This window comes from Eriocheir sinensis, chromosome 41, assembly GCF_024679095.1.
Source record: "Eriocheir sinensis breed Jianghai 21 chromosome 41, ASM2467909v1, whole genome shotgun sequence".
In the NCBI taxonomy this organism is placed as follows: domain Eukaryota; kingdom Metazoa; phylum Arthropoda; class Malacostraca; order Decapoda; family Varunidae; genus Eriocheir; species Eriocheir sinensis.
This window is the reverse complement of record NC_066549.1, coordinates 6,529,390-6,552,299: the sequence shown is the minus strand read 5'-3', so window position 1 is coordinate 6,552,299 and position 22,910 is coordinate 6,529,390. Positions and strand designations below refer to the sequence as shown.

The 22,910-nt window shown below is 44.3% G+C and overlaps 2 protein-coding genes across 5 annotated transcripts in view; one reads left to right on the top strand and one right to left on the bottom strand.

Annotated features, from left to right (window-relative positions):
• The window catches only part of LOC127009568 (trypsin-1-like), a 23,602-nt gene extending 18,553 nt beyond the window's left edge, over positions 1-5,049 (bottom strand). Inside the window, exon 1 of the mRNA XM_050882772.1 lies at positions 4,938-5,049. The gene's annotated coding sequence lies outside the window, so the exon portion shown is untranslated. The remainder of the gene's footprint in view (positions 1-4,937) is intronic.
• On the top strand, positions 1,297-22,910 carry LOC127009569 (uncharacterized). Of its 4 annotated transcripts, none has more exons than XM_050882774.1 (8): positions 1,323-1,345; positions 5,309-5,398; positions 17,319-17,524; positions 17,958-18,096; positions 18,742-18,935; positions 20,050-20,202; positions 21,620-21,748; positions 22,798-22,910. In XM_050882774.1, the coding sequence occupies exons 3-8, from the start codon at positions 17,375-17,377 to the stop codon at positions 22,837-22,839; spliced, it is 807 nt and encodes a 268-aa protein (XP_050738731.1). In that variant the 5' UTR covers positions 1,323-1,345; positions 5,309-5,398; positions 17,319-17,374; the 3' UTR covers positions 22,840-22,910. The 4 variants fall into 4 exon arrangements, with proteins under 4 accessions (XP_050738733.1, XP_050738731.1, XP_050738732.1 ...); XM_050882773.1 differs by lacking the exon at positions 1,323-1,345 and adding an exon at positions 4,994-5,044; XM_050882776.1 differs by lacking the exon at positions 5,309-5,398 and having other exon boundaries at positions 1,297-1,345.

Below are 22,910 nucleotides of genomic sequence, written 5' to 3'. Positions count from 1 at the left end.
GTGAGTGCGTGTGTTTGAAAAGCGCGGGGAAGGGAGGAACAAAAATGGAGTCAAATTCTCAGATCGTCGGTAAACAAACACAAGAGGCAGTGTGTGTGCGTGTGTTTGAAAAGCGCGGGGAAGGGAGGAACAAAAATGGAGTCAAATTCTCAGATCGTCGGTAAACAAACACAAGAGGCAGTGTGCGTGTGTTTGAAAAGCGCGGGGAAACGTGGAACAAAAATGGAGTCAAATTCTCAGATCGTCGGTAAACAAACACAAGAGGCAGAGCGTGTGTGCGTGTGTTTGAAAAGCGCGGGGAAGGATGGAGTAAAAAAAGGACTCAAATTCTTAGGTCATCGGTATTCGCTCTCCAGGGTCTATAATCATTGAAACCAACAGTTATTTGGAAGCATGACGTCGCCCCAATCACGGCACACGGCAAAAAGTTAATGCGTGTGATGGAGTTTGATTGGTATTCTCAGACGCTTCCGCTTCTCACATCAGCTATTTCTAAGGGTCAAAAAGGGGATCAGTAGTGTTCTAATGAGTATTTCTTTAGATTCATGCTACAGAAGCAGGGTCAAACTACCACCAGAGACATTAAACTACCCCTGGAAATGCCCAAAACTCATAGGAAAGCCTTGTGAACTTGGGCGACGAAATGTTTTAAAATACGACCCTTTGACCTTTCCCCTTCCTTCCTTCCTGTAATATTATGAATCTCCTTCCCCTTCTCCATCTTTCATATATCTTCACATCTTTATTCTGCTTTATCTTCCTTCCCTTTCTACTCCTCCTCTTCCTCTTCCTCCGCTTCTTACTCCTTCCCTTCTTCTTCCTCCTCCTCCTCTTTCTTCTTCTCCTCCTTTCCAGAAGAGAGAGAGAGAGAGAGAGAGAGAGAGAGAGAGAGAGAGAGAGAGAGAGAGAGAGAGAGAGAGAGAGAGAGAGAGAGAGAGAGAGAGAGAGAGAGAGAGAGAGAGAGAGAGAGAGACGAACACACAAACAAACAAAGAGGCATACTAGCATTCCACAACACAGACAGGTATGGTCGATGAATGGAACGCTAAACACAAAGCCGCTAACAATATCACGTGCCAGAGGTGTGAGAGGGTGTACAGGTGAGAAGGTACGGGTGACAGAGGTGCCCCAGGTATGAGAGTGCCAATGTGAGCCTTTGTATAGCGGCACTGCAAGCATCAGACTCTCCTTAGGTGGTGGTACTGATGGACCTTTTGTTGTTAGTAGTGGTGGGTGGTGGTTTCGTTGTTGGTGGTGATGGTGGTGATGGTGGTGGTGGTTGGTAAGACAAAGATCAGTGCACGGATAGAGGTGGAGCAGTGTGGATCGGTCTGTTTGTCTGGTGGTAGGTCAGAGTGGTGGAACGTGGTGGTGGTGGAGGAGGAGGTGGTTCTTCTGTTTGTTGCTAGGTGTTTGTGTGTGTGTGTGGGGTGTTTATGTGTTTGTTTGATGGTGTTTTGTGTGGCGTGTGGAAGTAACTGACGGAAGATAAGAGTGGGTTAAAAGAGTATGCAAGTTCTGATAGTGAAGCGAGACAATAGGTGCTTTAAAAAGGGAGTGTTTGCATGGGTGTTTGAGGGTAGATGACACTGGGAAGAAAGTAAAGGGCCATATTCTTAAACATTTCGGAACCCAAGCACAAAACTTTCGTCAGAGTTGAGGGCATTTCCTTGGGTACTAGTTTAACAAAGCTTCTGCACTTCGAACGTGAAAAAAACACTTAAGAGAACCCGATTAATCTCCCTTTCGGATTTTGGATATAGTTGATGTGAGATGCGATAGCGTTTGCGAATTCCGCCCTAAAAGTTTACATGACAATACAAGAACAAATTTGGCGCACCTGACGGCACATCGACTGAGAACTGAGTGTGGATTAAGTGACGATGAATTGGAGACGGTGGCAGGAAAAGGCTGTAGAGTTGATAGCGTTTGCGAATTCCGACCTAAAAGTTTTACATGACAATACAAGCAGAGTTGGCGCATCTGGCGGCAAACCGACCGAGAGCTGTTTGTGAATTTAGTGAAAATGAATAAATAAGGACGCGTGCATTGCGAGGATTGGAGACAGTGGCAGGGAAAGGGCAGGTGAATACATTAACATATAGAGATACAAGAATAGCCTCTGTACACCTGAAAACCGATAGAAACCCGAAGAAAACCTGTTGACGAAGTACTGACAGAGGTGTTTGTAAGATACTGGAAAACGGTTACTTGGAGGGTGAAATGAGGGATGTGAGTGGTTTATTCTTACGTTTTGAGGTGACACAGCGACGGGTAGAATGCAAGACACTTATCCATTCGACATTGAACTCGCTTTTTTAGTCCACTTTCCTCTATTTTCTTTACAGGAGCAGCAACTTGTGGACTTACTTTTTCGTTTTTTCTTGTTTGTGTTTTGCCCTTGAGCTGTCTCCTCTGCTGTAAGAAAAACAGCTGACACCCAATTAAGAGCAGTCTATCATATCCCAAACACTGCCGCATCCTCTCGTACGCAAGGCAAAAAGTCTGGGTCTGGGCACAGGTGGGAGGCATCAACGCACACTCCGCCCTTTAAACCATCGCTGCCCCTCCTTCTTCACCTCCTCCTCCTCCTCCTCCTCCTCCTCCTTAATGAGTATACGAAAGTGAAGGTAAAGATGGACTGACAGCAACGCATAGGTAAAGAGAAAAGGGAAAGGATATAAAGAGAAAGGGAAAGGTTAGAGAATGATAAGTAAACAAAAGAAAGCAAGATTAATAGCTCAGAGGACGTAGGAGGCTCAGGGGAAGGCGTGGTGGTGGTGGTGGTGGTGATATGCAGGCCGTTGAACCGAATGAGAGAGAGAGAGAGAGAGAGAGAGAGAGAGAGAGAGAGTATTACCTAACATTAAGAATTCCATGACACGCGTATCGATCGTGTATGTGGTCAACGCTCTCCGCTTTCCTCTCACTAAGTAATTTTTTTGAAGACGATACTTGAGTTGAGTGTTATGAGTCTTACGTGAGAGGGATAAAGAAGGAGAGATAGAGGCCTGCGTGATGTACTGACCTCACCCCCTGCACACACACACACACACACACGCACGTACAGAAGTGAAGGATGGATAGGTTGGTTCCGTTTCCATTCTCCCTTCACGCAATGGCTTCTCCTTTGACCTATATCCACGCTGCTTCTCTCCCTAACTAACCCCTCTCCTCCCTTCCTCTAGCGACCTTTCTCATTATTCTCCCTATCTTTTTTCATTGCCTCCCTTCCTTCCTCCCTCCCTCCAGCGGCCTTTCCTATTATCTTCCTTATCTTTATCTCTGCCTCCTTCCTTCCTTCCTCCCTTTGGCCTTTTCAATTATCTTTATTATCTTTATCTGTGTCTCCCTTCCTTCCTTCCTCCCTTTGGTCTTTTCAATTATCTTTCTTATCTTTATCTCTGCCTTCCTTCCGTCCTCCCTTCCTCTGACCTTTCCCAATATCCTCCTTGTCTTTCTTCCTCCCTCCTTCCTTCTTTCCTCCCTAATCATTTTCCTCCTTCCCTCTCGCCTTTCCCATTCTCCTCTCTATCTTTCTTCCTCCCTTCCTCCTTCCTCCCTTCCTCTGGCCTTTCCCAATACCCTCCTTATCTTTCTTCCTCCCTCCCTCCCTCCCTTTCCCATTATCCTCCCTAGTTTTCTTCCTCCCTTCTTCCTTCCCTCCTTCCTCCCTCCCTCACGCTGGGCCACATCAATACCTGTTATGTCTACCTGAATTCTCGTCCCCCTTACTGTTTTTATTTTTTGTTTCTTATACGGTTCAAAAGGTTGATTGGGTCGCAGGTAAATTGCTTCCATATTTTTCTGTTATTGCTATAGCCTTTCTCCCTCTCTCCCTCTCTTCCTCCCCCTCCTATCTTCCCCCTCTACTTCCCTCTCTTCCTTCCTCCATTTTTTATAAAGCTTAATCTCACTTTTCAATATGTAGTCGATGCGATGGTGGTCTTTTTATTGCATTCAATTTTATTTCTGGCAATACGTTTATTTTTTACACTTCCGCTTTCTTTTTTTTGGTCTATTTTAGGGAATGAGTTTAGTCGGGATTCGGAGAGCGGGAGTCATGAATGTGGGGTAGCGGCGTCGGTTATTGAATTGTCGGGTGTCGGGGTAATGGTTCGTCGGGGTTATGGGGGTGGTTGGGGTGTCGGCGTGTTGGGGTGTCGGGGTGTCGAGGTGTTGAGATGTTGGAGTGACTGGCTGTCCTGGTGATGGACTGTCGGGGTGATGGACTGTCGGGGTGAAGGGGTGACGGGATGATGGGCTGTCGGGGTGAAAGGGTGACGGGTTGATGGACTGTCGGGGTGATAGACTGTCGGGGTGAAGGGGTGACGGGGTGATGGACTGCCGGGGTGTCCTGGTGTCGGTGTCGTGGTGCCAGGGTGTCTGGGTGTTGAGTCGTCTGGGTTTCTTATAGTGTTTGGGCGTCTGGGTATCGGGGCACCAGGACCTCGACGTGTCAGAGATGGGAAGGGGGCCACCAGAGGGTTCCAGGGAGGGAGGGAAGTGAGTGAATAGAATGAAAATGTGGACAGGTAAGAGAGTGAGTGAGTGTGGGTGAGTGAATGTTGATGAATGAGTGAGTGAATGAGTTAGTGAATAAGTGAATGAGTGAGTGAGTGAGTCAATGTTTAATGGATGAACGAGCAAGTATCATGACCCCCCAACACACACACACACACACACACACACACACACACACACACACACACACACACACACACACACACACACACTTACGCAGTCCTGAAATGTCACTCCCGGGATCCTAAGAACACATTAAACAATTATAAATGCCAACACAGGAGGTGGGGAATGGTCGCACGAGCGGGGCTTTCCGAGAAGTACCGCTGCTTTATAATTAAATAAGAAAAACATAAGCTAGTAGTCGTACGTCGCTCCCTCCGTTTATAATGACCCACCCACATAACCCCCACCTTATAGTCCTTCGCTCGTGTCCTGTCGTCCCAGTTAGTTCTCTCGCGGAAGTCGGGGTGGGAGGAGGTGTGGAGGCGCTGGCGGAGGATCGGTGCGGCGTGAACGAGTGAGTCCGTGTTGGAATACCTGAGTGGGGGAAAATAAAAGAAAGCAAGTCAATAGTCTGGGGGCCTTGAATACCTCGAGACACATACTGAAACATTTAGGCGTCTAGACACACATATTTGACAAGGCTTTCGTAGGAGTTATGGGCATTTCCAGGGGTATAGATTTATGACCCAGGTGGTTGTTTGCCCTTCTTCTGTTACCATGAACCTAACAAAACAATCATGAGGACCCGATTGATCACCTTTTTGGCCTTTGGAAACAGGTGATGTGAGAGGTGGGAGCGTCTGAGCATACCAACCCTTGTGTCTTGCTCCAGTCACGGGCGTGTTGACACCTGGCGGCTTCGGGACAGGTAGGAACAATTCACTTGCACCTGTTGAGTGTTTTGCTTGGTGTCTTTAAGGTAGGACAAGGTGTGTGTGTGTGTGTGTGAAAGCAGCGGCGGGGACAGTGCTGGTGGCAATGGTAGTGGCGGTAGTGATTAAAAAGTACATTATAGTGTTGTTAATATTTTTTTATGGTGGTAATATGACTGTAATGACAAAATTGGAACAGGGATGGTTATTTAAGTGAATTATTATTACACCGACTAATGGCGATGATGACACAATGATGATGAATGATGATGATAAGACGATAAACAGAAGTGAAGGGTGGCAAAGGTTAGAATGACGTTGGTATGTAGTGATGCGATGATGACACAATGATGAATGATGAATGAATGATGATAAGACGATAAACAGAAGTGATGGGTGGCAAGTGTAGTTAGAGTGACGTTGGTATGTAGTGATGCGATGATGACACAATGATGAATGATGAATGAATGATGATGATAAGACAATGATAAACAGAAGTGACCCAGGCAAAGGGGGTTAGAATGACGTTGGTATGTAGTGATGCGATGATGACACAATGATGAATGAATGATGAATGATGATGATAAGACAATGATAAACAAAAGTGACCCAGGCAAAGGTTACAATGACGCTGGTATGTAGTGATGCGATGATGACACAATGATGAATGATGAATGAATGATGATGATAAGACAATGATAAACAAAAGTGACCCAGGCAAAGGGGGTTAGAATGACGTTGGTATGTAGTGATGCGATGATGACACAATGATGAATGAATGATGAATGATGATGATAAGACGATAAACAAAAGTGACCCAGGCAAAGGGGGTTAGAATGACGTTGGTATGTAGTGATGCGATGATGACACAATGATGAATGATGAATGATGATGATAAGACGATAAACAGAAGTGACTCAGGCAAAGGTTAAAATGACGTTGGTATGTAATGATGCGTTCAGTGCCAACAATATATAGTAACAGCGCTTGGCTTATAGATTCTCATGACTGGCGATGAGAGTTCCACTTACAATAAATTTTCAACGACATCTAGAGCCAGTTCGACAGTTCAGCACAGCCATTGTAAGCGCCCAAACCAAACTATATTCTCCACAGTGATCCGTTATGTCTACTCGGTACCAGATATTAAAGAGATTTCCTGTGTGGATCCTTAAAATTTCTTACTTTTTTATATCGACCCCAAAAACTATACAAGGAATTTTCGTCATATGTTGCTGCATTTGACTGTAAAATTGGCCTCTACCCTCCAAAAGCTGCTCCCCTTCCTGAACATAGACCAACAAGACGAATTACACAGAAAAACCGAGAACAATGAAAGTGGTGGTAGAAATGAGAGATGAAAACTATACAAAAGGGAAAAATTTAACGTCGGGAAAGCTACCATATTTCCCGGCACCAGAGAGACAACCCCATTTTCAATTGGTACGTTGTGGAAAAGAATTATGAACCTTACTAATTTTACTAAGAGATTTGATGGTTGTTTCAGAAGTAGTAGTAATAGTAGTAGTAGTAGTAGTAGTAGTAGTAGTAGTAGGTGAAGGAGGAGCAGGAGGAGTATACAACAGCAGTGGTGGAGGAGGCAAAGGTGATGACGGTGGTGTGGTCAATGATTCAGAGGCACGACAGAGTTCCAGACGCCGCGGTTCGATACTCCCTCCGCTGGCGTGCGTGACCTCCAGGCTCGGTGAATGGGGGTAGAAAATAGCTTCACGTAGGAGAGAGAGATGGAGGGAAGGTAAAGCGGGTAAAGGTGGCTGAGCTTAGGAGGGACACAGAACAGGAGATTGGGGTATGAATAGAGCTGGAAACGAGGGATAAGGCTTAGAAATGAGTTGAGGTTCACAGTACAAGGAAAGACGTGAGTGTGTAAGGGATGTGAGTGCTGAGATTAGGAGGGACACAGGACAGGAGATTGGGGTATGAATAGAGCTGGAAACGAGGGATAAAGCTTAAATATTAGTCGAAGTTCACATAGTACAAGGAAAGACGTGAGTGTGTAAGGTATGTGAGTGCTGAGATTAGGGACGCTGAACAAGAGATTGGGGCGTAAACAAAGCTGGAAGTGAGGATTAGAGTTTGGGAAAGAGTAGAAACAACGAGTGGGAGATTAGGAGAGACGCTGAACAAGAGATTGGGGTGTAAACAAAGCTGGAAGTGAGGATTAGAGTTTGGGAAAGAGTAGAAACAACGAGTGGGAGATTAGGAGAGACGCTGAACAAGAGATTGGGGTGTAAACAAAGCTGAAAGTGAAGATTAAAGTTTAGGAAAGAGTAGAAACAACGAGTGGGAGATTAGGAGAGACGCTGAACAAGAGATTGGGGTGTAAACAAAGCTGAAAGTGAAGATTAAAGTTTAGGAAAGAGTAGAAACAACGAGTGGGAGATTAGGAGACGCTGAACAAGAGATTGGGGTAAACAAAGCTGAAAGTGAAGATTAAAGTTTAGGAAAGAGTAGAAACAACGAGTGGGAGATTAGGCGAGACGCTGAACAAGAGATTGGGTGTAAACAAAGCTGGAAGTGAGGATCAGAGTTTGGGAAAGAGTAGAAACAAAGAGTGGGAGATTAGGAGAGACGCTGAACAAGAGATTGGGGTGTAAACAAAGCTGAAAGTGAAGATTAAAGTTTAGGAAAGAGTAGAAACAACGAGTGGGAGATTAGGAGAGACGCTGAACAAGAGATTGGGTGTAAACAAAGCTGGAAGTGAGGATCAGAGTTTGGGAAAGAGTAGAAACAAAGAGTGGGAGATTAGGAGAGACGCTGAACAAGAGATTGGGGTGTAAACAAAGCTGGAAGTGAAGATTAAAGTTTAGGAAAGAGTAGAAACAACGAGTGGGAGATTAGGAGACTCTGAACAAGAGATTGGGTGTAAACAAAGCTGGAAGTGAGGATCAGAGTTTGGGAAAGAGTAGAAACAAAGAGTGGGAGATTAGGAGAGACGCTGAACAAGAGATTGGGGTGTAAACAAAGCTGGAAGTGAAGATTAAAGTTTGGGAAAGAGTAGAAACAACGAGTGGGAGATTAGGAGAGACGCTGAACAAGAGATTGGGTGTAAACAAAGCTGGAAGTGAGGATCAGAGTTTGGGAAAGAGTAGAAACAAAGAGTGGGAGATTAGGAGAGACGCTGAACAAGAGATTGGGGTGTAAACAAAGCTGGAAGTGAAGATTAAAGTTTGGGAAAGAGTAGAAACAACGAGTGGGAGATTAGGAGAGACGCTGAACAAGAGATTGGGGTGTAAACAAAGCTGAAAGTGAAGATTAAAGTTTAGGAAAGAGTAGAAACAACGAGTGGGAGATTAGGAGAGACGCTGAACAAGAGATTGGGGTGTAAACAAAGCTGGAAGTGAAGATTAAAGTTTAGGAAAGAGTAGAAACATCGAGTGGGAGATTAGGAGACGCTGAACAAGAGATTGGGGTGTAAACAAAGCTGGAAGTGAAGATTAAAGTTTGGGAAAGAGAAACAACGAGTGGGAGATTAGGAGACGCTGAACAAGAGATTTAAACAAAGCTGGAAGTGAAGATTAAAGTTTGGGAAAGAGTAGAAACAACGAGTGGGAGATTAGGAGAGACGCTGAACAAGAGATTGGGGTGTAAACAAAGCTGGAAGTGAAGATTAAAGTTTGGGAAAGAGTAGAAACAACGAGTGGGAGATTAGGAGAGACGCTGAACAAGAGATTGGGTGTAAACAAAGCTGGAAGTGAAGATTAAAGTTTGGGAAAGAGTAGAAACAACGAGTGGGAGATTAGGAGAGACGCTGAACAAGAGATTGGGTGTAAACAAAGCTGGAAGTGAAGATTAAAGTTTGGGAAAGAGTAGAAACAAAGAGTGGGAGATTAGGAGAGACGCTGAACAAGAGATTGGGGTGTAAACAAAGCTGGAAGTGAAGATCAGAGTTTGGGAAAGAGTAGAAACAAAGAGTGGGAGATTAGGAGAGACGCTGAACAAGAGATTGGGGTGTAAACAAAGCTGAAAGTGAAGATTAAAATTTGGGAAAGAGTAGAAACAAAGAGTGGGAGATTAGGAGAGACGCTGAACAAGAGATTGGGGTGTAAACAAAGCTGGAAGTGAAGATTAAAGTTTGGGAAAGAGTAGAAGTAGACGGAGTGGAAACATGGGCGTGAAGGATGTGAGGCAAAGGTTTAGTCTAATTTCTAAACATTTCGACGCCCAAGCTGACATTTGCCAATTCTTTTGTAGGGTTTTTGGGCATTTCCAGGGGTAGCTTTATGACCCTTCTGGTAGTCTGACTCTTTCTCTGTACCGTGAAGCTAAGGATACACTCATTAGAACCCGATGGACCTTGTTGTACGCCTTTTGTAGGGTTTTTGGGCATTTCCAGGGGTAGCTTTATGACCCTTCTGGTAGTCTGACCCTTTTTTCTGTACCGTGAAGCTAAGGATACACTCATTAGAACCCGATGGACCTTGTTGTACGCCTTTAAAATTGGAGTATCAGACGCCGTTTCTAGGGTTTTTGGGCATTTCCTGGGGTAGCTTTATGACCCTTCTGGTAGTCTGACCATTTTTCTGTACCGTGAACCTAAGGAAACACTCATTAGAACTTGATGGATCTCCTTGTACGCCTTTAAAAATAGAGATTATCAGACCCCTTTTGTAGGGGTTTTGGGTATTTCCAGGGGTAGCTTTATGACCCTTCTGGTAGTCTGACCCTTTTTTCTGTACCGTGAACCTAAGGAAACACTCATTAGAACCCGATGGACCTTGTTGTACGCCTTTAAAATTGGAGTATCAGACGCCGTTTCTAGGGTTTTGGGGCATTTCCAGGGGTAGCTTTATGACCCTTCTGGTAGTCTGACCCTTTTTTCTGTACCGTGAACCTAAGGAAACACTCATTAGAACCCGATGGACCTTGTTGTACGCCTTTAAAATTGGAGTATCAGACGCCGTTTCTAGGGTTTTTGGGCATTTCCAGGGGTAGCTTTATGACCCTTCTGGTAGTCTGACCCTTTTTTCTGTACCGTGAACCTAAGGAAACACTCATTAGAACCCGATGGACCTTGTTGTACGCCTTTAAAATTGGAGTATCAGACGCCGTTTCTAGGGTTTTGGGGCATTTCCAGGGGTAGCTTTATGACCCTTCTGGTAGTCTGACCCTTTTTTCTGTACCGTGAACCTAAGGAAACACACACATTAGAACCTGATGGATCTCCTTGTACGCCTTTAAAAATAGAGATTATCAGACGCCTTTTGTAGGGGTTTTGGGTATTTCCAGGGGTAGCTTTATGACCCTTCTGGTAGTCTGACCCTTTTTTCTGTACCGTGAACCTAAGGAAACACTCATTAGAACCCGATGGATGGAGAGTATCAGACGCCTTTTGTAAGGTTTTGGGGCATTTTCAAGGGTAGCTTTATGACCCTTCTGGTAGTCTGACCCTTTTCCTGTACCGTGAACCTAAGGAAACACTCACTAGAACCCGATGGATCTCCTTGTCGACCTTTAAGAAATAGAGAGTATCAGGGCGCCTCTCCACCCGAAACTGATTTCTCCTTTGTCCTCTCGTTCTGTTCTCTTTCATTGGAGCAGCAGCGTCAAGCGGGCCTTTTTGTTCTTGTTCTGGTATTTTGTGTCTTGCCCTTGAGCTGCCTCCCTTGTTGTAAAAAATATAGTTGAAGTGAGGGAAGGAAGCGTCTGACAGTACCGATATAGAAAAGTTTGGAACGAGTGAGTGGAGTGAAGTGAAAAATGAAGTTTGGGAATGAATAGAAGCAAAAAGAGACCAGGAAAGACGGAAAATCGAGAGTGGAGGGAAGAATGAAGTTTGGGAATGAGTTGAAGTAAACGGAGACCATAAAAAGACGGAGTGGAGGCAAGGGAGTGATAGATGTGGGGGAGAGGTTTATAAATAGCTGAGAATGCGTAATTAGGGTAAAACGAAGGGAAGGAAAGGGAGGAACGAGATACGTGAATAAGGGGTATACAAGGGAGGGGCTGCATGGATGAGTGAGTGGCTTGGGGTACAGTGAAGGTTTAAAAATGGCTAGAATGCGTAGAAATGGCTAAAAATGGCGTAGAAATGGCGTAGAAATGGCTAAAAATGGCGTAGAAATGGCGTAGAAATGGCAAAAAATGGCGTAGAAATGGCGTAGAAATGGCAAAAAATGGCGTAGAAATGTTGTAGAAATGGCTAAGAATGCGTAGAAATGGCTAAGAATGCGTAGAAATGGCGTAGAAATGGCTAAGAATGGCGTTGAAATGGCGTAGAAATGCGTAGAATGCGTAGAAATGGCTAAGAATGGCGTAAAAATGGCGTAGAAATGGCGTAGAATGCGTAGAAATGCGTAGAATGCGTAGAAATGCGTAAAATGCGTAGAAATGGCGAAGAATGCGTAGTTAAGGTAAAACGCAAGGATGAATGAAGGGGGAAGAGACGAAATACGTGAATGAAGGGAATATAAGAGAGAGGTAAATGGATGAGTGGCTCTGGGCACAGTGAAAGGTAAAAAACGAGGGAATTAAATCTATGGGGAGGAACTCAATCTCCTTTATTTTTATCCTTCTTTTACTGATGTTTTCCACGTTTTTCCCTCTTGATATTCTCTCTCCTTTAGCCCAGTATTATAAGGGAATTTCGCTTCTCACATCAGCTATTTTTAAAGGTCAAAGAGGGGGTCAGCCGGGTTCTAATGAGTGTTTCTTCAGGTTCATGGTACAGAAGAAGGGTTAAACTACCACCAGGGTTCTAAAACTACTCCTGGAAATGCCCACAACTCCTATGAAAGCCTTGTCGAATACGTGTTCTTGGGCGACGAAATGTTTTATAATAAGACTCTTTGGTCGGTATTATAAGGCAATTTCGCTTCTCACATCAGCTATTTTTAAAGGTCAAAGAGGGGTCAGTCGGGTTCTAATGAGCGTTTCTTCAGGTTCATGGTACAGAGGAAGGGTCAAACTACCACCAGGGTTCTAAAACTCCTCCTGGAAATGCCCACAACTCCTACGAAAGCCTTGTCAAATATGTTCTTCTAGGTTCATGGTACAGAGGAAGGGTCAAACTGCCACCAGGGTTCTAAAACTCCTCCTGGAAATGCCCACAACTCCTATGAAAGCCTTGTCGAATACGTGTTCTTGGGCGACGAAGTGTTTTATAATACGACTCTTAGTTTCTTTCACATCATTCCTATGTCCCTATTTACCATTCTCTATCTTTTCTTTACCTTCTTTCTTTACTTCCCTCCACACTTTCCTCACTTCAGTTTCCTTTCTTTTCTCCGTCCTTTCTTGATTTTTCCATCCTTGTGTTTCTCTGGGCCGTATTACCAAACATTTTGTTGCCCAAGTTCACATATTTGACATGGCTTTCGTAGGAGCTGTAGGCCTTTCCAGGGGTAGTTTTATGACCCTGGTGGTAGGTTGACCCTTCTTCTGTGCCATGAGCCTTAAAAAACATTCATGAAAAACAGATTGATCCCCTCTTTGACCTTTAGAAATAGTTGATGTGAGAAGCAATGGTGTCTTAAAATACGGCCCTCTCTCCCTTCATTTCTCCCCCACCTTTTCTACCTCTCTGTTTACCGACCTTTTCTTTACCTCCCTCCCCTTTTCCTCACTTCACTCTCGCTTCTCTTCCTTCTCCTGTTATTGATTTTTCTATCCTCGTTTTTCTCTCCTCTTAATACTCTCTCTCCCTTCATTTCTCTCCCACCTTTTCTACCTCTCTTTACCAACCTTCTCTTTACCTCCCTCCCCTTTTCCTCACTTCACTCTCCCTTCTCATCCTTCTCCTGTTATTGATTTTTCTATCCTTGTTTTTCTCTCGTCCTCTTGATAGTCTCTCTCTCACCCTTCAATTCTTCTCGCCGTTCCTATCTCCTCCTTTACCTTTCTAAGACATTTAAATCTCGGCCGACTACCTTTCTCCCTCACGCCAGCTCCTTCAGTGAGGGGAATGTGAAAATATTGAATGAGGCGCTGGGTGTTTATGGTAAGACAGTGGGGGAGGGGGTTGAGGGCTGTGGTGGAGGGGAGGGGAGGGACGTAAGGAGGGGTGTGAGGGTGGGTGTTGGTAGTTCGTGGAAGCCAGGAGGGGGAGGAGGAGGGGGAGGTGGGTTGGGTGTTCCAGTAAACAATCCTGTTACCAACACAACATAGTGAAGGAGAGACTCAATTGTTTCTCGTCACGAAATGCTCACCTTTTGTTTCTCTCTCTCTCTCTCTCTCTCTCTCTCTCTCTCTCTCTCTCTCTCTCTCTCTCTCTCTCTCTCTCTCTCTCTCTCTCTCTCTCTCTCTCTCTCTCTCTCTCTCTCTCTCTCTCTCTCTCTCTCTCTCTCTCTCTCTCTCTCTCTCTCTCTCTCTCTCTCTCTCTCTCTCTCTCTCTCTCTCTCTACGGTTATCTACTTCGTCTCATTCCTTCTCCATTTTTATCCCCTTGTTTTCCTCCTCTTCCGCCTCCTCCTCCTCCTCCTTTCTCCTCTTCTCTTATATTCCTCCTCTTATTTTTTTCTCTCCTCCAATCCATTTATTCCTTTTCTCTTTGTTCTCCTCTCTCTCTCTCTCTCTCTCTCTCTCTCTCTCTCTCTCGTGACACCGATTTCATAACGTGACACCGATTTTTAAGAAAGGAGACAAAAAAGTACCAGGTAATTACAGGCCCATTAGTCTAACTTCGGTTGTAGGTAAGCTACTTGAGGGCATAATTAGAGACAAAATTGTGAGTTACCTTGAAAGCCACTCATTAATTGGGGACTCACAACATGGCTTCCGAAATAAAAGATCCTGCCTATCAAATCTATTAACCTTTTATAACGACCTCTTCACTGTTTATGACGTAACCAAATCACTGGACGTAGTCTATCTTGATTTCCAGAAAGCGTTTGATAAAGTCCCGCATCATAAATTACTTTACAAATTAAAACAAATAGGTATTGACGGTCAGGTAAACCAATGGATCGCGAATTGGTTGAGCAACAGACAACAAAGAGTAGTGATTGACGGATTTAACTCAGAGTGGGCGCCTGTCACTAGTGGCGTCCTCAGGGCTCGGTTCTTGGCCCAGTGCTCTTCATTATTTACATCAACGACGTGGATGTTGGACTCAATAACCGCATTAGTAAATTTGCAGACGACACAAAGATTGGTAACTCGGTTCTCACTGACGAAGACAGGCAAAGCCTCCAAGAGGATTTGCACAAAATTTCAGCTTGGTCGGATAGATGGGAGATGCCCTTTAACGTAGACAAGTGCCAGGTCCTTCAAGTTGGAACGAGGAATAAAAAGTTTGATTACGAAATGCGCGGCGTTAAACTCAAAAGCGTTCAATGCGTCAAGAACTTGGGGGTCAAAATCGCGTCAAAAATTAAATTCTCACAGCAATGCATCTATGCAGCAAATAAAGCGAACAGAATGTTGGGCTTCATTAAAAGAAACTTTTATTTAAGAATAAAGATGTAATACTCCCGCTCTACAACAGTTTAGTCAGACCCCACTTGGAATATGCGGTACAGTTTTGGTCTCCCCACCATGCAAAGGATATTGCTAAATTAGAAGGTGTTCAGCGTCGGGCAACGAAAATTATCCCTTCCTTGCGCAACAAATCCTACGAAGAAAGGCTTTCTACCCTTAACATGTTCTCTCTTGAGAAACGTCGCCTCCGAGGAAAACTGATCGAATGTTTTAAAATACTTAATGGTTTCACGAATGTAGACAGATCAACATTGTTTATGATCGATGACACTTTGCGCACGAGGAACAATGGCGTAAAACTCAGATGTAGACAAGTAAATTCAGACTGCACCAAATTTTTCTTCACCAACGTTGTAGTGCGAGAATGGAATAAGCTCCCATCATCAGTGGTCCAGTGTAACACGATTGACTCCTTCAAAAATAAGCTCGACCGTCACTTCCTTCAACTTAATATCAACTACTATACATTTCAGCGGCAGACAAACGCTGTTTTTCGCAAATATCTCCTAAACGAATCTATGGATCAGTATGATATTTCAGCACACTACCTATAATACCCGGACCTAATTTATGGCTAACCTACCACATTACTATATGTCTTATGTGACGAGTTTACTTGTGAAAAATAACACAAACCCGACGAGTCATGTTGACGCATTCGAAGGAAAGTGTGCCCCCCCCCCAGCACCCTCCCAAACTATTCCTAGCCACAACTACTCCCCCTTCTCGCTCTCGTTATCCCTCCTCTTCTCCCCCTAACTTCTCGCCTCCCTCATCACTCTTGTGTCCCTCCCTATTTCTCCCATCACTGTATTATATATTAGAATGTTATGTACGTGTATATGTATAGATAGTATGATTATTAACTAAGAGAATGGTACAGTTCCATGGAGGCAAGACGTATTTCACGTTGATAATTACTGTACAACAGCCTCGGGCTGGGGAAGGGGGATGGTGTGAGTAGGGGGGTGAAGAGGGCAACCAGGAGGGGGATACTGCGATATTGGAGTAGGGAAGGAGTGGTCTTTGGGTTGTTCGGGGCGTTGGTGGAGGGGCTAGAGGAGTACCCCACACTCGTCCGATTCTGTTTAACACCTTAGATATGATGACTGGATTAGGCTTAATATCACTCAGTAAGCTCCTAACATAACACATATTGCAACATGGTATATTAGCCATAAATTAGGTCCGGGTGTTAAAGGCAGTGTGTTGAAATATCATACTGATCCAATGATTCGTTTAGGAGATATTTGCGAAAAACAGCGTTTGTCCGCCGCTGAAATGTATAGTAGAGTAGAAATGCAACGTTTTGGAGTCTTCTGATTAATGTAAAATCACTTAGGTTTAAGGACAGACCACCAAGTCTGGACCATGGGGTCTGTGTGGTCTGATTTTCTATGTAAATCTATGTAAATCTCTCTCTCTCTCTCTCTCTCTCTCTCTCTCTCTCTCTCTCTCTCTCTCTCTCACATGCATTATACATACAAAATTCAGCCATGCACATGTTACTTTTCTATTGTGGCAGACAATCCGTAAGTATATGCTAAGTATGGTAGGGCTGTTTATGCCAACGACCGTGATGGCTGGCCGTTTCTTAAGTGCTATATGATTTTCGTGGTGGTATTACATATCAACGAAGCCTTATGTGACCCCCTTTCTCCACGGGTTGCGTTGAAAACCTGGTGGGCTCGGGCAGCTGAAGCGTGGTCATTCACAGGAGACTGGGTAAGGGTCGAAAAGGGGTAGGGGTGGGAATAAGGCGGGGATTCAGGATTAATATTTGGTAAGTACGTAAAAGGAAATGCAAATAAATAAAACACAAATAGATAAAAACTTCAGAAAGGGAGAGTCGATATGGAACAATGGTGATCTCGGGTACTAAAATGCCAAGTTGGATTACCATGAGAAGCAAAGAGTGGTCATGTGTTGAGGTACAAGCTAAATTTCTTAAAAGTTCATCCGGGAGCCTTTAGAAACATATAGAAATTAAGACTTTGCAGAACTACTAACGACAAAGTAGTATACGTAGTAGATATTAGTGACTGATGGACAATAAGGTATCAGTGACCTCAAGGAAATTTGCTCTACTCTAATATGTTAAGGAAAGCATAAAAAAATAATAATAATATGTTAGTACAGCTGTAAACGCTTATCCTTCACCTAGACTGCTGAACTTTATAAAGGTCAGGTAATGCAAATAATAAAAGGATGACAGACGGCACGGGATAATAGCAGTAAAGATAACCGTGATAACGGTGATAATGATTAAAAAGAAAAGAAGGTAGAGAAAAAGATGAAAAAGAACAAAAACAAGAAGAACAAGAACATGAACAAGAAAGAAGACGTAGAATAAAGAATAATAACTACTAATAACAGTAATCATAGCGAAACATGAGATATACGACACAAACACGAAAACCAAACCTCTTACAACCCACCAAAAGTTCAACGGACACATTTTCGTTGCTATGCTTACAGTTGGTCGAGTCTAGCAAGTGGCTGTGGAGGCGGTGTCAGCCAGCCAGCCCCCAGCCATGCCGCAGCCCCCGGTCACGACGCAGCCCACCGCCCTAATGACGCCCGCGGACCCCATGGACGAGGCGTCGCTCCTGGGGCAGCCCTCCGTGATCGCCCCCATGATGCCCCACCTACACTACGAGACCAGCCTACAATACTACGTGCAGGTGTGTGTGTGTGTGTGTGTGTGTGTGTGTGTGTGCGCCTCGTTAATTCGTACATGACTAGAGATGATTTTTTTTTATCCATTATTGTCTTATTACTAATTCTGGCTCCTTCAGTTAACTTTTTTTTTTGTGTGTGTATAAATGTTCGACGGTGTGCATTAATCGGTGTGTGTGTGTGTGTGTGTGTGTGTGTGTGTGTGTGTGCATAATCAAGACAAAAAAACTCATATACACACAAACATACACGCATATATTGTACACGTATATTACTCCTCCTTTTCCTCCCCTACCTTGTCCTCCCTTCGAGCCTAACCAGAACGCATACCTATCAACTCCTCCTCCTCCTCCTCCTCTTCTCCCTCTACCTTATCCTCATTTCAATCCCTCCCAACCCCCTTCAGCTCCTCCTTTCACACCTCTTCCCACCCTTCAGATGACGGAGGCCCCCCTGCCATCAGCGCCGCCGATCTCCCCGTCGCCGCCACAGACCCAGGAGCATAGTCGCTTCTGGCAACACTACGGCCTCGACCTGATCATGGGCCTCAACCAGGTTCTTCTTCGCCACAGGATAGGTGTGTGTGTGTGTGTGTGTGTGTGTGTGTGTGTGTGTGTCATGGCGTTAGCACTACGTAGACTTGGGTTTCCTAAAATTAGCTCACACGGCACTTTACAGATAATGGATCCTTATCATTGTTATCATTAAGACCATCATTTATGAAGCGCCGTCGACAGGCATCATTATAGCAACCAGTTTGTGCTACTAGGTGGACTAACTGCTTGTTCACCTCCCTCCTCTCCCTCTCTCCCTTCCATTTACTCTTACTCGTTCTAAACCTCAATGCTTGTTATCTCGTTTCATTATTTCAAGGTCTTACACACACACACACACACACACACACACACACACACACACGCCTCCTCTCAGTGTATAAAAGGAATCCACCTACGTCAGAAGAGATGGAGATATAGGTAGATAGATGAATGGAAAATATAGATAGATATTTGTCATTGTTATTAATGTTGTTGTTGTTTTTTGTGGTTGTTGTTGTTGTTGTTGTTGTTGTTGTTGTTATCATTATTGTTACTACTGTTGTTGTCCTTGTTATCGTATTAGTGTTGTTGTCTTTCCTGTTGTCTCGTTCTTGTTCTTATTTTTGTTGTTATCGTTGGTGTTGTTAAAGCAAAACAAGAACTCACTCAAGCACTCCATCCTGCAGGGGACAAGTACACCATCAGGAACATGTCCAAGGCGCTGCTCTACACGGCAACCATCGACACGGAGACCACCTGCTTCTGCTGCTCCGTTCCGCGCGGCGAGGGCGTCACCTTCAACGTCACCTCTCGGAACCAGCAGCAAGTCCTCAAGGTACACAGGACGACCCAGATGACGGGGTGCACGGACGAGGAGAAGGTGAGGGAAAGAGTCTGTGTGCCAATTTTACAGTCCACTACAGCAAGTTCGTAAGCTCCCCAACCAAACACGAAATACCACGAAAATTCCTTGTTTGGCGTCGATATAAAAAGGAGGAAATTTTAGGAAACCACACAGGAAATCTCTCTAGTATCTGGTATTGAATAGAAATAGCTGATCATTGTGGAGAATATAGTTTGGTTTGGGCGCTTACAATGGCTGGGTTGGACTGTCGAACTGGCCCTCTGTCTGTCTGTCTGTGTGTGTGCTCCCCGCCCAGCCCCATTCTGTCTGTTTCTGTCTCTCTGTCTGTCTGTCTGTTTCAAGTAAAAGGCGACCTGAAAGCAGTTGATTCCTAAGCCTAAATTTGCATGATTTTTTTCAGTCTGACTCGGCTGGCGTGAGGTGTGTAGAGCGTGGCGGTCGCTATAAAACAGGACCTCCTCAAAATTAAACAAAGGGCAGATCGCTCCTTTTACACTATACGCCTCAATTATGTAGTTATATTTTACTTTGTTATATTACACAAGTTACCAGTATCAGATAACGCGATGTATGCCTGCCAGCGCTTGTGGTGACGGTGTAAGGCACTTATATGTATAGGGACTATGTAGATATGTGTGGAGTGTATGCAGTGGAGTGTATGAAAATCAATGTATGTCAGGTTGTTTTATGTGTGGAGTCAGCGGGGGAACATTCATTCCACATGATACCTATATGTACTATAAAAGGGCTATTACACTGGGCAAATTTTCCGTGGATCTTCAGTCAAACCACGATTTCCGCTGGCGTGGTTCTCATTTGTTTCTTGTTATTGCTGCTGCTGATGATGGTGAGTAATACCGTCGTCCTTCGGTGAAATCTACCGTAGCTTTGGAAGATCGTGGACTCGTCAGAAAACCACGGAAATAGGAGAACCACGCCAGCGGAAATCGTGGTTTGACTGAAGATCCGCGGAAAATTTGCCCAGTGTAACCCCTTTAGTGCCTTACAACGGCCTGAAGGTATCTGAGTTGGGTGCTGGGTGCTGGGTCAAAACTACAAGCAATGGGGGAACGATACAGTTGATAGACGCGTGAACAGACTCTCCGTGCATGACAGTCCCCTTCGGCAGGACGTGGAGGTTCGCATCCCGCCTGACGTGATGATCGGCACGGTGGAGGAGCGTGGACACACCGCCAGCCTCATCAACCCGTCCGGGGAGATCACCTGCTACGTGGAGATGGAAAGCGATGACTGTTGCTATTGCTCCTGGCCCTCCCATAAGGTGAGCAGGAGGGAAGGAGGGAGGAAGGGAGGGAGGGGTGAGGGATAAACAAATTCGTCGCCCTCATAAAATAATTGCCTAAGTCATTTTTCAGCGATTTCCAGGTTTTTGTTTACATCAATTTTTTTAACACGTGACGGCCGTTGTTGTATAGTTGCGTTCGTCATTCAGGGTTTGAGTGTTCTAGAATTGGCCTTTTCATTTCTGCCTAAATCTTAAGACAAATAAGATATTGACAGTTCTTTTCCTATTTCCTGTAAAGTAGAAAATATTGGCTTAGGCGGTTTGCTTACGAAGATGACGCAATACTGGGCGCTGGTTAGGTAGTTTCCGTTTCCTCAGCGACAAAAATGAATGACTAAACACTTATATAAAACAGGCGTAAACTGCATTTGACCCTTATTTCGGTGGTTTTCATTTCAATAGCAACAAAAAGAAAATTATTATATACGGATTGAAAACAGCCTCTATACCTTTTTTTTTCCGTAAAAATAAAAAAAAAGGTCAGAAGCATAAATTACATCGGACTCTTATTAGGTACTTTCCATTTCAACAACAAAAAATAACGAATGACTAATCACGAATAGAAAACAGACACTATGGGCCAGTTTCACAGTTCCCCATGATGGGTTAGTAAGCTCATAAACCAATACCAGAGCCTTCGAAATTTCCTTGTATAGTGTCTGATGTTTATATTTAAGTTCACAAATTTGATGAAACTATACAGGAATAGTCTTGTGTATTTAGTGTGGCATCGAGGACCTCACCATTTTGGATTGTATGGGATTCTATAGTTTGGTTCGGGCTGTTACGAAGACACTGTGTTGGACTGTGAAATCGGCTCTTTTCTTTTAGTGTAGGACATCTCCCCCCTCTGGAGTTTTCCCTTCCTGACCTTTTTTTGGCGTAGGACATTTTCCCCTTTCTGATCTTTTCCACCTTGATCCTTTTTTTTAACTGTAGGACACTTCCCCAGGACCTTTTCCTCTCTGACCTTTTTTTGGCGTAGGACATTTTCCCCTTTCTGATCTTTTCCACCTTGATCTTTTTTTTTTTTACTGTAGGACACTAAAAGGTCGGTATTATAAGACATTCCGTCGCCCAAGAACACCTTTTTGACAAGGCTTTCGTAGGAGTTGTGAGCATTTCCAGGAGTAGTTTTATGACCCTGGTTGTAGTTTGACCCTGCTTCTGTGCCATGAACCTGAAGAAACACTCATTAGAACCCGACTGACCCCCTCTTTGACCTTTAGAAATACCTGATATGAGGAGCGAAAGTGACTCATAATACCGATCTAAGTCTTCCCCCAGGGACCTTTTCCTCTCTGACCTTATTCTCTAGTGCAGGACATTTTCCCCCTCTGGTGTTTTTCTTCCTTGACCTTTTCTTTTACATCTCCCGTTGGCTCGTCGTCAGGTGGTTCCCGTCGCTTTTCCTGATGACGTGGGCAGCGTTGAGGCCACCGACGGGGGGCTGATCATCACCTTCCCGACGGTGCTGGACGTGGCGAACCGGGTGCTGCTCCTTTGCTGTGCCCTCAACATTGTACGAAGGGGAAGGGGTGGGGGCAACGTTACCAAATTGTCGTACTCTGGGTCGTATTTTAAAACATTTCGTCGCCAAAGTTCACATATTTGACATGGCTTTCGTAGGAGCTGTAGGCCTTTCCAGGGGTAGTTTTATGACCCTGGTGGTAGTTTGACCCTTCTTCTGTGCCATGAACCTTAAAAAACACTCATGATAACCAGATTGATCCCCTCTTTGACCTTGAGAAATAGTTGATGTGAAAAGCGATGGTGTCTTAACAAAACTGCTTTCATCACCCAAATAACTGCTTTTATATATGATTATCGTTCAAATGGTTAATTATTGGTGTTTCTTGGGAATAGTTATGGGCCAGAAACCGGTAAATACGCAGCTCTGAGTACGATAATCTGGCAACGGTGGGGGTGGGTGGGGGTGGGAAACAGCGCCGTCGAGAGAATGATTTTTACAGTAGTTGTTATTTTAAGCAGTCTTGCATTATAATAATATCTGATTTTTTTTTCATTTCAATTTTTATTTTAGCACTACCACTAAAGATATATAGAACAAGCAATATAGAACAAGCGTAGGAAAGACATATTTAAACCAGGCATTAAAAGACAAGTAACGTAATCTTATTTTCAAGATAATTTGAGTGTTGAAAAATATTAAATTCCCTTCCCTTCCCTTCCCTTCTCCTCCCTTTCTTTACCTCTCCTTCCCTTTTCTTTCTTTCCTTCCCCTTCCCATCCCTTCCCTTCTCTTATCTTTCTTTACCTCTCCTTCCCTTTTCTTTCTTTCCTTCCCCTTCCCTTCCCATCCCTTCTCTTCCCTTTCTTTACCTCTCCTTCCTTGTCTTTTTTTCCTTTCTCTTCCCATCCCATCCCTTCTCCCTTTCTTTACCTCTCCTTCCTTTTCTTTTTCTCCTTTCCCTTCCCTTCCCTTTCCTTCCCTTCTTTACCTTTCTCTCTCCTTCTTTCCCTCCCTTTAACTCTGCCTTTCCCTTCCTTTAATTAACTCCACCTTGCATCTCCCTTTGGCTAATAAACAATAACTTAACTCTCTTCCAGCAATACACGTCGGAGGAGTCGAGGAAGGCGAGTGCATTGTAACTTTTGGCTCGGCTTCAGGATCTCTTTAGGAGAGCTCGACGGATTGCTACGGAGGGGGGCGGGTTTTTTTT